Genomic DNA, 14,380 nt, shown 5'->3' on the forward strand with positions numbered 1-14,380 from the left:
TTGCGACATTAGAAGAGCACACAGGAACCAAAATGTGCTGTTTCTTAACAAAACAAGAATTTAAATGTTCTTGAACCTGTAAAACTGGTTCAAACCAAAACACACACACACACACACACACACACACACACACACACACACACACACACACACACACACACACACACACAATGAAAAGGAGCACGACTCAAACTGAGTTTAAATCCAGTTACTGATCAGAATCAAACATGTGAACAATAAACATTTAACCACTTCCTGTTTCTGGCCTCATCTCCCCCCCGCCCTCTGTTCTTTCAGTTCTTTATACAGGAAACTTCACCTGAGCGTTCATGGGCGTGTCCCGGTGAAACATCACATGTTTGATTCCTCGTGTGTTAAACATGAAGCTCTGGAGGGAAACTTCCTGGATGTTGATTGGCGTTTACAGCAGTCAATAGCTTTGAATGTGTGTTAGCGCCCCCTGTGGTAGAGTCAACAATAACCAGCCTCCTCACTGTCCAGCTGATGACCGGGACAGTGAAGGTTCCATGGACGGATCTTAAGACCAGAACCGGAGCCTGGAACAAACAGCCTCCAGGTTATCTCCTCGTGGCCCACTGATCATGGGCAGAGGTGTTTCTCCCATCATGCCTCTGTGCTACGAGAACGCTTCAGTGTTCTCTTTAATTTAAACTCATCGTATAGCGTTAGCTTTAACTTGCACGTGAACAACACACACACACGCACACACACACACACACACACACACACACACACACGTGTTCTCTGCAACGAGCTGGAATACCAGCTGGAGCTCTGATTGGTTCATCGCATGTTACATCATTGCTTCCAGGCTACGTTAGCTATCAGGACCAGGGTTTTATCTAACGTTAGCATCCCATTATTAGCAGCTTCATAACGTATTTGTAAATATATGTGATTTAGAAGAAAATATATGAGTAGAATCAGTGACAGTAGAGGAAGTGAACAAAACTAAACCCAGAGAACATGAACTCAGTGTCACAGCACAAACACATTTAGTATCTAATATAAAGTACGAATATCTGATCATTGAAATGTCTCTGTGTATGCACTCATGAGTCCGACCTCACTTTGAGAAAACAATGCACCAGTTAGGAACTGGATCTGCTGGTGTCCCACAAGGCTCAATGTGAGGACCTTTGCTATTGAGTTAATAAGTTTATTGTACGCCCTGAAGTTGATACTCAAATGTACGTAGATGACACGGTCGTCCTCGCACATGGGAAAAATGGACGAAGGGAAGTGGCCGCCATATTCATTATTAATTATTATTAATATTCATATATATGAAAGTCTTGCCTGAAACTCAACATCAGTAAAACAGCTTGTATGTATTTTTCAGCCAGATATCATAGTTAAGGGAGAAAGGATCCAGATCTCGTTTTAAACATCTGGGATGAACTCTTGACTCACATTGAAACATATGATGTGTTAAACTGTCCAATTCAATCTCAGGAACTTTAGGAACATTAAACCAGCTCCTGCAGCAGAACTAAACCTGTACTGGACAAAAGCCACATCACCACTGTGACATCATCAGAAGACAGAAGCTCCTGACCTGTGAGAAATCACTGATGTTAGTGTCTAAAGTGAAAAGAGTTCATATCACTGGGCTCCGACCAACAGATCAGTCTTCAGAGCCCAGATTAAGTTCCAGATTTATCATGGTTCAAATCAACCCAACCATGGAGCCATCGCACATAAACCAGCTGACCCTGATGTTGTGGTTTTATGGTTGTGTTGTTTTTATGTTGTCATGTTAATGTCTCTGCAGATGAATTATGAGAAAGAAACTGAGCTTATAGTTAACTCTGGTTTTTGCTGAGGAGATGTACAAAGAAATAAATCAATCAGTTTAATCATTAACACACAAACACACACAAGTGTCTCGGTTCATCACAAGGGTTTTATTTGTGTCTTTCTGAGAACGGCCGTCAGATCTTTGTTGCTTCACTCGCTCGTCACCTCGTCCTCTATCACCTCTTTTGTGATGATCACCACTGTGCGGGTGGTGGTGGAAGATGAGCTGCAGGGACACACAACATAATGAATTCTTCTGTTTTCCTCCATAAATGTTTTGAACAAGAGAAGAAACATCTTTACTGTAAAAGATGAGTTCATTTGAAGATATGAACTCACCTCAGCGTCTCTCCGTCCAGCAGCCTCCTGTACTCTGCGATCTCCAGCTCCAGCCTGGTCTTGATGTCCAGCAGCACCTGGTACTCGTGTCCCTGACGCTCCAGGTCGTTCCTCAGCTGGGCCAGCTGCTCCTCCAGGGCCGACACCTGCCTCTGGTACCCGGTCAACATGCTGCTGTATCTGTTGTTGCTGTCGGAGAGCGTTCCCTCCAGAGACGATTTCTAACCAGCAGAACAAAACCGTGTCAGAAAATGATTCTGTTGAATCCACACGATGAATTAAAGATGTAGAAACTCACCATGCTGAGTTGAGCTTGGAGCTCGATCTCCAGACCCTGGAGAGAACGTTTGACCTCTGTGATCTCGGAGCGCGATGACTGAAGAGTCTGGGTGCTGACGGCGACCTCCTTATTGAGATCATCGGACTGTAGAGCAAACAGACACGTTAGAAATGAGTCTGCTCGTTAATCAGCTTGTATGCAGATGACACACTTTCACACACTTTGATATTTGTCATCGTACGAGTTCATTTGAATGAACTATTTAAAAAGTCACTTGGTTTTTAATTCGGCCAGTAGTGATTTCACGTTTTGATGTAATATTCTTAAAAAACAGAACATATTCATGTTGATGTCGGAGGGTTTATGAAACTCACCTTGGAATGGAACCAGGACTCCAGTTCTCTTTGGTTCTTGGAAGCAACATTCTCGTACTGTTCCCTCATGGTGGCCATGACGGTGGACAGATCCATCTGAGGTGCGGCGTTCACCTCCACATGTACCTGACCGCTCATTTGAGCCCGCTGAGTCAGCAGGTCCTAAGGAAAACATCCGGGTCAGTGAAAGGTTTGTCATGAAATTAATAGAAAATCACAGGTAGTTTTCAAACCCACCTCCTCGTGGTTCCGCCTGAGCTGGATGAGTTCCTCCCTCAGAGCCTCGATCTGCATCTCCAGGTCTGATCTTCCCAGAGTCAGTTCGTCCAGGACTCTCTTCAGCCCGGCGATGTCGGCCTCCACGCCCTGACGCAAGGCCAGCTCGTTCTCAAACCTGTGAGGCAGCAGCATCACTCACATCAGCTAAATTCTTCTGTTACCTTGGGCCTGAGCCGAGCATAGAAACTACAACTGTATTTGACTTTTAGGCAAAGGTTTTCTGTTCCTGTCAGATTCTGCAGGAGGTGGATGAATCGGTTAAACTCACAACCTTCACCGAATGTTTAAAGTTCTTAGTTTTCACACATGAATAAAAGAAAGTTCGAATATTGAGGCTGATGAGCTGAGGCAGAAAAGCAGCTCAACTGTATCAACTGACACGTCTTTGACATATATCAGGTCTACATGTTGCTTCTAATTTAAATGACTCGTTTCCTCACTTGACCCTGAAGTCGTCACTAGCCAGCTTGGCGTTGTCGATTGCCAGGTAGAGGGCGGCATTTTTAAGGTTGGCATCGTAGATCTGAAAGAAAGAGAAGAACAGTTACTTTAATCCTCTGGACTCAACAGTCTGAAAACTGAACTTCTACTGACACTAGACAGTTCTTCAGCTTATTAAAGAGGAAACACACAAAGTAAAAGCAGTAGATTTCCAGTTAAAGTCTTGTTGTCTGAGTGGTTTTCTGTTCTCGTGCACATCGTGTTGATGCTGCTGCTGCTGAGCCTTCGTGTGCTTAGGTGTAGCTGCACCTGTTTCCATCCTGCAGGAAACAACTGATCATTTCTGTCTCAGCCGCTGAAGTTTCATACCACAAATCATTTATTTTCAAGCTGAAGAAGCTTTTAGTGAAACAGCTTCTTCTGTGAAGCCTCTACAGTGCGATGGAGACGAATCTGTACCCAGCATCAGAAACTGGTCTCACCTTGTCCTGCACGTCACTGATGACGAACTTGAATGCAGAGCAGTCGTGGCCCTCGGGTTTGGTCTTGCTCTCCAGGAACTGTCTGATCTTCAGCTCCAGCTCGGCGTTGGCCTTCTCCAGGCTGCGCACCTTCTCCAGGTAGGAGGCCAGGCGGTCGTTCAGGTTCTGCATGGCGATCTTCTTGTTGTCTGAGACATCGACTGCGTCAGACAGGTTGAAGCCGCCTCCAGCAGCAGCACTGCCGCCGGCAGAAGAAAAGCTTCTGGGAGCGGCAGTGCTGGAGATGCGGACCCCAAAGCCTCCGGCGCCACCATACACACTGGGTGACCTCATGGACCCGAGGCGGTTTGCACTGGAGAAGGAGCCGGAGCCGGAGCGAGAGTAGTTGGACATGGTGGAGGAGTTTGTCTGCTCTGGATGGAGAGGAGGGAATGTGGCAGAAACTGAGGTCGGCTGCTTTTATGGCTTGAGAGTGGGGCGGGGGAGTTCACCCCTCCAACACACACACATGCCTCAGGCTAAGAAACACACACTGAACCAGCAGACAACAAACAACCATGAACCGATCACCGCAGGAATTTGTAGTGTAGGTCTGTTGCACAACGATCCGACTCGTGTGTTTGTTCAGGGGTTAGGGTTCGACCCTCGACCCCCCTCCGTCCCACCCTCACCTGGATTCCTCTGTGCATGTTCAGACCTGTGTGTGTGTGTTTGTGTGTTTGTGTGTGTGTGTGTCTGCAGACCCCCCTCTCCTGTGTTATTGTGCAACCAAACAATGAATCCCTCAGTGACGGCTCTTGTCTCTGTTTGCTGTGACACAGGCTGATATTTACCCTGGAGCTGGTTTTCAGTCGCACTGATCTCAGTTATGAAAGCAACACGGGAGTAAAAGTATCATACAGAAGTAACTGAGTATTGTATCTTACTTCATTCCTCTTATTTCACAAAGATATTTTGTGCTACATTTATCATTTTAGAAGAAACACAGGTCAGTCAATTTACCACATGACGACCGAGAATCTTCACATATGATAAACTTTTAAAACAAATTGTCACGTCGCTCTAAACTTCTCATTGAAGCCGTTTTCTGATCTGAGTCCGAAGCTTCATGTGTTTGTTGTTTCCTTTGATCTGTTAGTTCTGGTTTCACGTCAGACAGCGTCTGCGTCTCACTAGCAGCATCAGCACCTTCAGGCGCAGTACTCCACAGTACTACAGTACTCCACAGTACTCCACAGTACTACAGTACTACACAGTACTCCACAGTACTACAGTACTCCACAGTACTCCACAGTACTACAGTACTCCACAGTACTCCACAGTACTACAGTACTCCACAGTACTCCACAGTACTCCACAGTACTACAGTACTCCACACTAGTTCCAATGCACCAAATGAACGTCCTCATGCTTCCAACATATCGTCGGAGGTGAAGACTGCAGCTGCTTCTTCTTCTTCTTCTTCTTCTTCTTCTTCTACTGTTTAATTCTGTCTCTACTTCCTGTGATTGGTCCAAAAGTCCAAACTATCCAACAAAGTGTTTTCACTGCAAACCAACAGAACCAGGTTCAGTTTGATCCAGACCCAGAACTCCTCTTCTGCTCTGAGGAACCTTTCACACCTGATGTTCAGGTTCAGACTGAACTGAAGAGTCTGAAGCTCTGAGACAAACAAGGTGTGAACGAGGTCAAAGTTTGAAGTAATGATTTAAATAACATAACACTTTTATTTCCTTAAACTTCTACAAATGTCACCACCTTCTAAAAAACAGAACATAAAGATAAAAGAAAAATCGATGTGATGAGATGTCTAACAGGGTCCTGTTATTGAAACACACAGTAGATGGCAGTAGTGCATCTAGATGTTTGTTGCTCTCATCAATAAACCAAACAAGGAAGAAAGAGAACGGGAACATTTTGAACCCAAGGCATCTTCATGAAGACCGACCACGAGGAGACTGAGGATTTTTCTGTTTTTTGAAAGCGATAACATTTTTGGGAGATGTGTGGACATTTGTCAAAGTCGTAATATATAGAAAGACCTTTGTGAAAAGTAAAGACATTTAATGTAAGTGAAGAAATATTTATTTTTGGAATGTGGAGCGTTTTAGTCTGAAAGCTAACACACTTTTTAAAATGAGGAAATTTTAGTTTTAGAAAGTGAAATTTATCTTTTAAAATGAAGAAAAGTCAAAAATATTTTTAAAAAGTTTTAAATGAAGAAATTAGCCTCTTTTCCTTCAGACTCTAAACTGTCGACATGTTCAGGACTGAAGCAGATTTTAGAAATATTGAAATATTTACTCAACGAAAAGAACAACCTCACAGTTGATTGAAACTCGTCACCAAGCAAACTATTTTTTAAAGAAGTATTAAAAGTAAAATAAAAATGATCTGTGAAGATTTAATGGTGAAAATGAACCATATATATTAGTATAAATATACTCATGGTTTTCATTTTTACTTGAATTCAGATTATTTTGTTCTTGAACATCATCAACCCTCGAGTGCTGGTGCAGCACTTAGTGGCCATTAGAACAACTGCAGTGGAATAAAAAAAGACACAAGAGACAAGGTTTATTTTGAAGCACCTCAGCAGACTTTAATAAAGACCTTTAAATCTTTATATCTGTGTGGGAGCAGTGAGAGCGCCCCCTGTTGGTGCCCTCTAGGCCATGCTGACTGTTTCTCTGGAGCTCACCACCTGCCCATCCACCGTCTCCTCGATGACTGTGACGACTTTCTTAGTGGTGATGGTCTTGGGGGTAACGCTGGTGGTGGTGGTGGTGCTGCTGGAGCTGGAGCCAGAGACTGAGACGGAACCGGAGCCGGAGCCGAAGCCGGAGCCGGAGCCGGAGCCGGAGCCACTACAGAGCAGGAAAAGAATCCGATTTTATTCAGATGTCTGTCTTTCTGATGGATGAAGATAAGAACCTGTTGACATTTGTCTTTGTTGTCTCACAGGAACATTTAGAGCTGAATGTCTGAGCTATTCTTAGATTTACAAAAGCTCATGACTCATCATCATTTCCTCAAGTCAAACTTTTTGAGCCTGATTTGATGCAAGCTTTCTGAAACCTTCAGTATTATTTTATATTCATAGTTTTTTGTTTCTTATATTAGCGGTAATATTTTTTATTTGATTAAATTTCACAGGAAACTGAAATGTCTTGATGACGATGTTTCTGAATTCTTTTTGATCAAAAGTTAAAGATGTTGGATTTGAGTAAAACACATGATTTTATTTAAAGAGAATTAAAACCAGAATTTAACACAAAAATGGTTTAAATTAAGTTTAAGATCAAACAAACCCATATGAGCATTTTTTTTTAAAGATAAAAATGTTGACACAGGCACAAAATCTCAGTGTAATTACAGATAAATAAGAGAAATCTGTTGGTGGTTCTGTGATGGAAATATATTTATCTTCATGTATTTTGGAGGTAATGTTGTTTTTGGCAGCGTTGACCTGCAGGACATGAAGACGTCTCACCTGCCGCCGCCCTCTCCGTCCAGCAGCCTCCTGTACTCGGCGATCTCCATCTCCAGTCTGGTCTTGATGTCCAGCAGCACCTGGTACTCCTGGGACTGTCTCCCCATGTCGGTATTCAGCTGCACCAGCTGCTCCTCCAACATGCTCACCTGGTTCTGGTAGCCCATCAGCTTCATGGAGTAGCGGCTCTGCGTCTCAGACAGGGTTGCCTCCAGCCCGGCTTTCTGCAGGAGACCAAGAGGAGACGGGTCAGTTTGTTTTATCGCCTCCGAACATGAAGGTGTTTTCTGAGATGTGACGTTACCATGCTGAGCTGCGACTGCAGCTCGATCTCCAGACTCTGCAGCATTCGTTTGAGATCTGTGAGCTCGGACTTGGACGTCTGCATCGTCTCTGTGTTGACAGCGATGTCTTGGTTCAGAGATTCTGTCTGTGAGGAGGGAAAAGACGACAGCGTCATCACAGCAGGTCAGAACTTCCTGTTTATACATAAAATATTAAAACATTTTATATTTCCTACAAAAACATCTAAAGAATCAGTTTCCACTTGAACTGACTGATTGCACCATTTGTTCATATTGACAATAAAATATCTGTCACTCTTCCACCAGATCAGATGATGGGAAACACTGACGAGCAAATCTTCAGATTATGATCCCACACAGGTTCAGAGCACCGAACTCTGTTCAGTTAAAGACATTTAAAAGTCGGTGAAGTTCACAAACTCAGAGCTGAATTTGAACAAAGACCATCTCAGAGTCAGACGACACATCGAGGACTAAAAGACGAACGTCTCAGCACGATTTTCTGTAACGAGAAACTGAACGAGAAGAAGCGGCGTTCACTTTTTAATCTCACAGACCAAACTCATGTATTATTAACCCTTTTAAAATCTCTTTTTAGTTTCTGTGGTTTTTCTTCATGGGTTACGAGTCTCGAGACGACAGACGTGACCGTAGAACCACAGCTCGTCACATCCTCACCTTCGACTGGAACCAGGCCTCCAGCTCTTTGCGGTTCTTGGCGGCGACGGCCTCATAGTGCTCCCTGATCTCGTCCATGATCTTGGTGAGGTCCTCCTGAGGAGCGGCGTCCACCTCCACGTTCACCTGACCACTCATCGAAGTTCTCGCAGCCATCAGATCCTACAGACCAATGAGGAGAAACAGGTGGAGGTCAGGACTGTGCGGACATTTCTGGTGTTTGTCCAATTCGGATCTGCTGAATGCGACCTGAGCGACTCACCTCCTCGTGGTTCTTCTTGAGGAAGATTAGCTCCTCCATCAGGCCCTCGATCTGCATCTCCAGGTCGGTTCTGGACATCGTCAGCTCGTCCAGGACTCGCCTCAGCCCGGCGATGTCAGCCTCCACCGACTGACGCATGGCCAGCTCGTTCTCGTACCTAAACATCGGACAAGGGGCGGAGTTCTAATTCTGTATTCTAACAAAACAAACGTGCTGAATGAAACAAGAAGTTAGGATCTGATTGTCTCTGATTGTTGGACCAATGGTTTAAAGAATCACAACTGGTCTGTACTCACGGCATCGGAGACATCATTAAAAAACTATTCTTATATATATATATATATATATATGTTCATTTATATATTTAATACAACAGATGTAATATATCAGACGGGTTCAAACCCTTCAGGCGAGGGTTCCGGTTGATCTTAGTGTCAGTTGTAGCTGTTTTATTTACTTTACTACGTGAACCTGTTAAAAAATCTGTCCGTTAAAAATTGTTTCTAAGAAACGAAAAAATAACTAATTGGGTTGAATCAGCTGACCAATCAGAGCAGACTTCATCAGGGGGGGGGTCTTAAAGAGACAGGGGCTAGAACCACGTGTTTGAGACAGAGGCTGAAAAGAGGAGCTGCAGCGATGGACAGTCTGGGGACACTGATGTTTTCTCATTACAATGATCCGTCTCCTTTAAAGACCAAAGGTAAATGACATTTAACAGATGTTGAAACTGTTTCTTCTCTTTCTTTTCTCTTTTTTAATAATTATCTGAATAAACACGTCAGCATCTGTTTCTATTTGCTGTGATTTACTTTCCCTCCTTTGATCCAAAGATGACGTCACCGGCCTTTTAATTTTGATTTCAGATCCTTTAACTTTCACGCTGTAACGTTTGGATTCACTCACTTGAGCCTGAAGTCGTCGGCGGCCAGCTTGGCGTTGTCGATGGACAGGTAGATGGCACCGTTGATTTTGGTCGCCTGCTGGATCTGGAACGTGAAGAGAAGAGATGATTTTTTTCACTTTAAATTGAACGTAAACACATAAATAATCATATTCTGATTCTTCAATGAAAATGGTGGAGGCGTTAACATAAAATTTCTCATCGTGAAATGATTGACAGACGATTCAGGACGTGGGAACATGTGATCTTCAGTTTAAATGTTTGTTGCTCATCTCGTGGTTAAACCTCGTTCACGTGAATCATTGTCTCTGCTGGTTCTTGTCGAACAGGCTCTTAAAGCCCAGAGGAATGTCAGCTGTCAATCATCAGCAAGTCTTTGGTATTTACTCTTATGTCATTTATTATTATTATTATTATTTACTTTCTTTTCTTCTTTCTATTCTTTTATCTTTTCTTTGGTGGAAACTCTTCAGTGTCTTGGTGGAACCTCAGAGAGTGTTCGATCCCTGTGGTCGAGTCTCATCTACACGTTTAATCCCAGTGATGCAACATGTGAAATATTCAGATGAACTGATTGACGATAATCACATCCTTTAGAAAATCGATATAAATATTTCTTTCACGCAGACGTGCTGCTGCTGTCATAATTTAACATTGTGAGTTTTCATATGTGAATTTTCTCACAGAACCTTTTTGAGAAGATGGAAGTGTCAGAAGATGATGTCATGTGACCACGTGTCAGAGGGGAGCCTACCTTTCCCTGCAGTTCTGCGATGGTGGCGTAGTAGGCGCTGTAGTCTCGGGAGGACGGCGAGGTCTTGCTCTCCAGGAACTGTCTGATCTTCAGCTCCAGCTCAGCGTTGGCCTGCTCCAGCATGCGGACCTTCTCCAGGTAGGAGGCCAGGCGGTCGTTCAGGTTCTGCATGGTGGCCTTCTCGTTGGCAGAAATGCCCTGGTTGTCGGCACCACAACCAAGTCCACCGCCTCCTCCACCGCCTGCTCCATAGCCTCCTCCACCACCTGCTCCATAGCCTCCTCCATAGCTGAAGCCATAGCCACCACTAGAAACACCACCGCCGCCGCCGCCGCCGCCGCCGCCACTGCCATACATGGACATGGAGGAGCCTCCAGAGACTCGGACCTGTTTGCCGCCAGCACCACCGTACACAGACCTACTGCTGCTACTGTAGGAGCTACTACCTCCACCGTACCTGGACATTATGATTCTGGAGATGAGGGTTAAAGGACGACGTCTTTCTGCTTCAGCTGGAGCGGAGAAAGTGTAGAGCTCAGTGAGCGGCTGATTTTTTATACCGTTAGATAAATTTGTGAGGAGGAGGGAGGAGGGGGAAGGATGGAGAACTGGTGCCAAACCTGGGAGGAGACACTTGTCCTAGTTTAACTCATAAAGTGAAGGTGAATGGGCCGAGGGTGTGTCTGAGAAATGTGGAATCCACCCGTCACTTTCACTCACCTGCTGGATCCACACAGAGGAATCTTCAGGCCAACGCTGCACATCAAACGCACAATCAAAAGTTGGAGCAAGTCTAGACCTGGATGACATTTAGGTGGAACCATTGATTTAAAGTTCACTCCCAACATGAAGAATCACGTCCAGTCAACCAGCTGCGGGGAGAGAAAAGAGTCTCATCGTCACGATGGTTTAAAGATTATGTGAAAAGAGGCTGAAGACATAAACAACTAGTTTTAACCTGCTTTTATTCAGTTTATTCTGCTCTGATTTATGTCAATTAGCATATTTTTTATAAAACATAGTCTCATTAGCATATTTAAACATTCGTCCATTATTTTCATTTAAAAACTAAATCAGTCTCCATCCACACATCAGGCGACGGCGTCGATTCTACGCAGACGACTTCATATTCTCCGTCAACACGACAACAAAAACAACCTCCATTCACACAAGTGTTTTAGCTCCAGATCAGAAATAATCTCCGTCCACACTAACACACCTGAACACATCACAAGACCATTAACATCCACTGGTCATGTGATTTAAACAGGAAGTGTTAGCGACGCTTTGTGTTCACCGCTGGTCGTCGAGTCATGTGACTGATGAGAACCAATCAGGAAGAGAACGCGTCATCGTTTACTAAAGTCTCAGTTTCTGTTCAGACTCAAACACAAACTCAGAGTTTTCAAACCAAAACGAGACCAGTTTACACAAGTCTCTGATCCAGAGGCTGGAAACTCCACCAGACGTAACCATAGCAACAGGGATGAGTTTTATAACTAAAGGTGTCAGTGTGGGCGAAGAAACTTTAACCTTCATTCAGCGTCAGTGTCGTTTTCTGCTCTGACGTTGACTCAAATTCATTTTATCTTCATTTCATCCTCAAAGTTAATGAACGTGAACACCAGAGGATAAAAACAGTGTCAGTGCTGAATCAGACATCAACACTGTAAAAAGTCTAATAAATAATAAATAGATTAAAAACAGCTGACTACACATGTGATAGAATATAAGGTTTATATAAAACACAAAGTGTGATGTCACTGAGTATAGTTTTTATTATCTGTAACATTTATTATTGTATAATACTATATAATATTATGATATTGAAATGCTATAAGAGTTAAGTATAACAATAATAATGACAATCGTAAATGTTTTTTATCAGTGGTCTATATTATGGTGTAAAGAGAAAAACCTGACAATATGAAGCCAATGTTCTGAAAGATAAATAATCATTAGAGATGCACAATAATATCGGTCATCAGTATCGGCCAATATATTCTTTAATGCGACATATCGGCATCGGCCCGAAATGAACATTTCTGCCGATATGACCGACACGTAAGGCGACGTCGTCAGTCACAGGTTCGTGGTCTGACCCGAGTTCCAAGCTGTCATCTGCAGACACAAAGAGAAGCTGGTCGCCGATGCCACTTGGATTTTATTTACCTGACAGTCTCTCAGCCTCATTTATTTATCATTTATTATATTTATTCAAGGAAGGCTATGTTTTCACCTGCTCTTTGTGCACCATGTAACCTAAGTTGTCTTGTTATTTTTCCCTGTGAATCTTTACAAGCAGACATTTTCTGACCCGGACAATCTCCTGCTGCTGCTTCACAGGAGAAACACAAACCTTAAATATCAACATCGGACTTTCATCAAACTGAGGTCAAATCAGATCAAATCCTTTTTTCCCAGTATGAAGTTTACTTCAGTAAATCATCAGTGTGAGGGTGTGACGATGTAATAACGGTGATTACATGAGAGGCACAAACAGAGCCTGGAGCTCTTCAGGTCTTTGATTCATTTGTTAAGGGTTTTTCTTCTGATGTTTTTGTGCGGTGTGGGTGTAGCAGGGTGGAATTCAGCTGCAGGCGTGTTCCCATCATCCACCTCTCTGCTCTCAGGCTGCAGGAGGAACTGTCAGGTATGTACAACACCCTGCCCTCCCTCGCTCCTTTATTAAAAATAATCATTTAATTTCACCTGAACGTTGAGCGTGTTTGTGTAAGAGGCGTTCCAACTTTGTTTGCATGTGACAAATTACAGCTGCAGGAGACGGGCGTGAAGAAGCGACTTGCTGCACAAATAAAAGCATCACAGCCTCAGGTGAAGTTTGAATAATGAACGTGTCAGTTAATGGTTTGATGTGTGGAAACTTGATGCACTCAGATCAGTAAAGATACGCTGCTGCGATGTGTTGATCTACGCTCAGAAGCCGTCGGGAGCAACTGCTGTCGTCCAGGTTATTTTATATATTTGAATATAACTGTCAGTAAATCGTGTTGATTATATTTCTTATATTTAGAAAATACAAACATAAACAACACTTTCATTTTACTTATATTCTGTAGATCACAACCAATGAAATACTGAAGTTTATAATTTAAAAACAAAACCTGAACTGTTCACGTACACTAAACATCGATCGTCTACACTTTGCATGCTGTCGAGTCAAGGGCATGAGGTCATCTGCAGGCATGAGTAACCATGGAGACAGTGATGCATTTTAAACTGTTTATAGAAACTTGACTCCAGAAGGTTTCTGAATCCTGTCTTCTGTGTAGTGACCAGCAGGGGGCGACTCCACTGGTACTTTCTATAGAAGTCGGTGAGAAAATGGCTCAACTTCTCAGAGGAGAACTTAAATAGTTCACAGGCTGGAAACTTGGTGTCAAAGAAGCTGTTTCTGGTCCAATCAGAATGTCTTCGGCTTACTCCACCCCCAACGCTCTTCATCATAGAGCCGAGTAGATGAGGAGGGACGTCCACATAAACAGCACCAACACCCCCAACGCTCTTCATCATAGAGCCGAGTAGATGAGGAGGGACGTCCAGATAAACAGCACCAACACCCCCAACGCTCTTCATCATAGAGCCGAGTAGATGGGAGGGACGTCCAGATAAACAGCACCAACACCCCCACGCTCTTCATCTACAGTGATGAGGACATCCAGATAAACAGCACCAACCCCCAACGCTCTTCATCATAGAGCCGAATAGATGAGGAGGGCGTCCACATAAACAGCACCAACCCCAGCGAGCCAGTAGATGAGGAGGACATCAGATAAACAGCACCAACACCCCCAACGCCCATCATAGAGCAGATCTTCATCATAGAGCCGAGTAGATGAGGAGGGACGTCCACATAAACAGCACCAACACCCCCATGGAGCCTGGACTCACTGGAGGGACATCATGTCCCATCAGGCCTGGGAACGTCCACCTGGACAAGTGTGTGA

General features: G+C 43.8%; 2 protein-coding genes across 2 annotated transcripts; both read right to left on the bottom strand.

Annotated features, from left to right (window-relative positions):
• Positions 1-1,938: 1,938 nt before the first annotated feature.
• Positions 1,939-4,433, bottom strand: LOC118123283 (keratin, type I cytoskeletal 13). The gene is made up of 7 exons (XM_035180608.2): positions 4,017-4,433; positions 3,534-3,616; positions 3,052-3,208; positions 2,815-2,976; positions 2,459-2,584; positions 2,161-2,381; positions 1,939-2,047 (listed from the first exon to the last, which is right to left on the bottom strand). Exons 1-7 carry the CDS (start codon positions 4,407-4,409, stop codon positions 1,972-1,974), a joined length of 1,218 nt encoding a protein of 405 aa, XP_035036499.1. The 5' UTR covers positions 4,410-4,433; the 3' UTR covers positions 1,939-1,971.
• A 2,159-nt stretch (positions 4,434-6,592) lies between these two features.
• LOC118123277 (keratin, type I cytoskeletal 13) lies at positions 6,593-10,949 on the bottom strand. Its single transcript, XM_035180601.2, has 7 exons — positions 10,413-10,949; positions 9,661-9,743; positions 8,755-8,911; positions 8,493-8,654; positions 7,814-7,939; positions 7,510-7,733; positions 6,593-6,883 (listed from the first exon to the last, which is right to left on the bottom strand). Exons 1-7 carry the CDS (start codon positions 10,875-10,877, stop codon positions 6,685-6,687), a joined length of 1,416 nt encoding a protein of 471 aa, XP_035036492.2. The 5' UTR covers positions 10,878-10,949; the 3' UTR covers positions 6,593-6,684.
• Positions 10,950-14,380: the final 3,431 nt, after the last annotated feature.

This window comes from Hippoglossus stenolepis, chromosome 16 (assembly GCF_022539355.2).
Source record: "Hippoglossus stenolepis isolate QCI-W04-F060 chromosome 16, HSTE1.2, whole genome shotgun sequence".
NCBI classification, from domain to species: domain Eukaryota; kingdom Metazoa; phylum Chordata; class Actinopteri; order Pleuronectiformes; family Pleuronectidae; genus Hippoglossus; species Hippoglossus stenolepis.

Bases quoted from the DNA above. Each gene is read 5' to 3' on its own strand.
- LOC118123277 (XM_035180601.2), bottom strand. From the start codon at position 10,877: ATGTCCAGGTACGGTGGAGGTAGTAGCTCCTACAGTAGCAGCAGTAGG. The intron at 9,744-10,412 runs GTAGGCTCCCCT...TTCACGTTCCAG, and splicing joins TCGCAGAACTGCAGGGAAAG to ATCCAGCAGGCGACCAAAAT. The intron at 8,655-8,754 runs GTGAGTCGCTCA...ATTGGTCTGTAG, and splicing joins TCAAGAAGAACCACGAGGAG to GATCTGATGGCTGCGAGAAC.
- LOC118123283 (XM_035180608.2), bottom strand. From the start codon at position 4,409: ATGTCCAACTACTCTCGCTCCGGCTCCGGCTCCTTCTCCAGTGCAAAC. The intron at 2,585-2,814 runs GTGAGTTTCATA...TTTGCTCTACAG, and splicing joins AGTCCTGGTTCCATTCCAAG to TCCGATGATCTCAATAAGGA. The intron at 2,048-2,160 runs GTGAGTTCATAT...GTGTCCCTGCAG, and splicing joins CTGGACGGAGAGACGCTGAG to CTCATCTTCCACCACCACCC.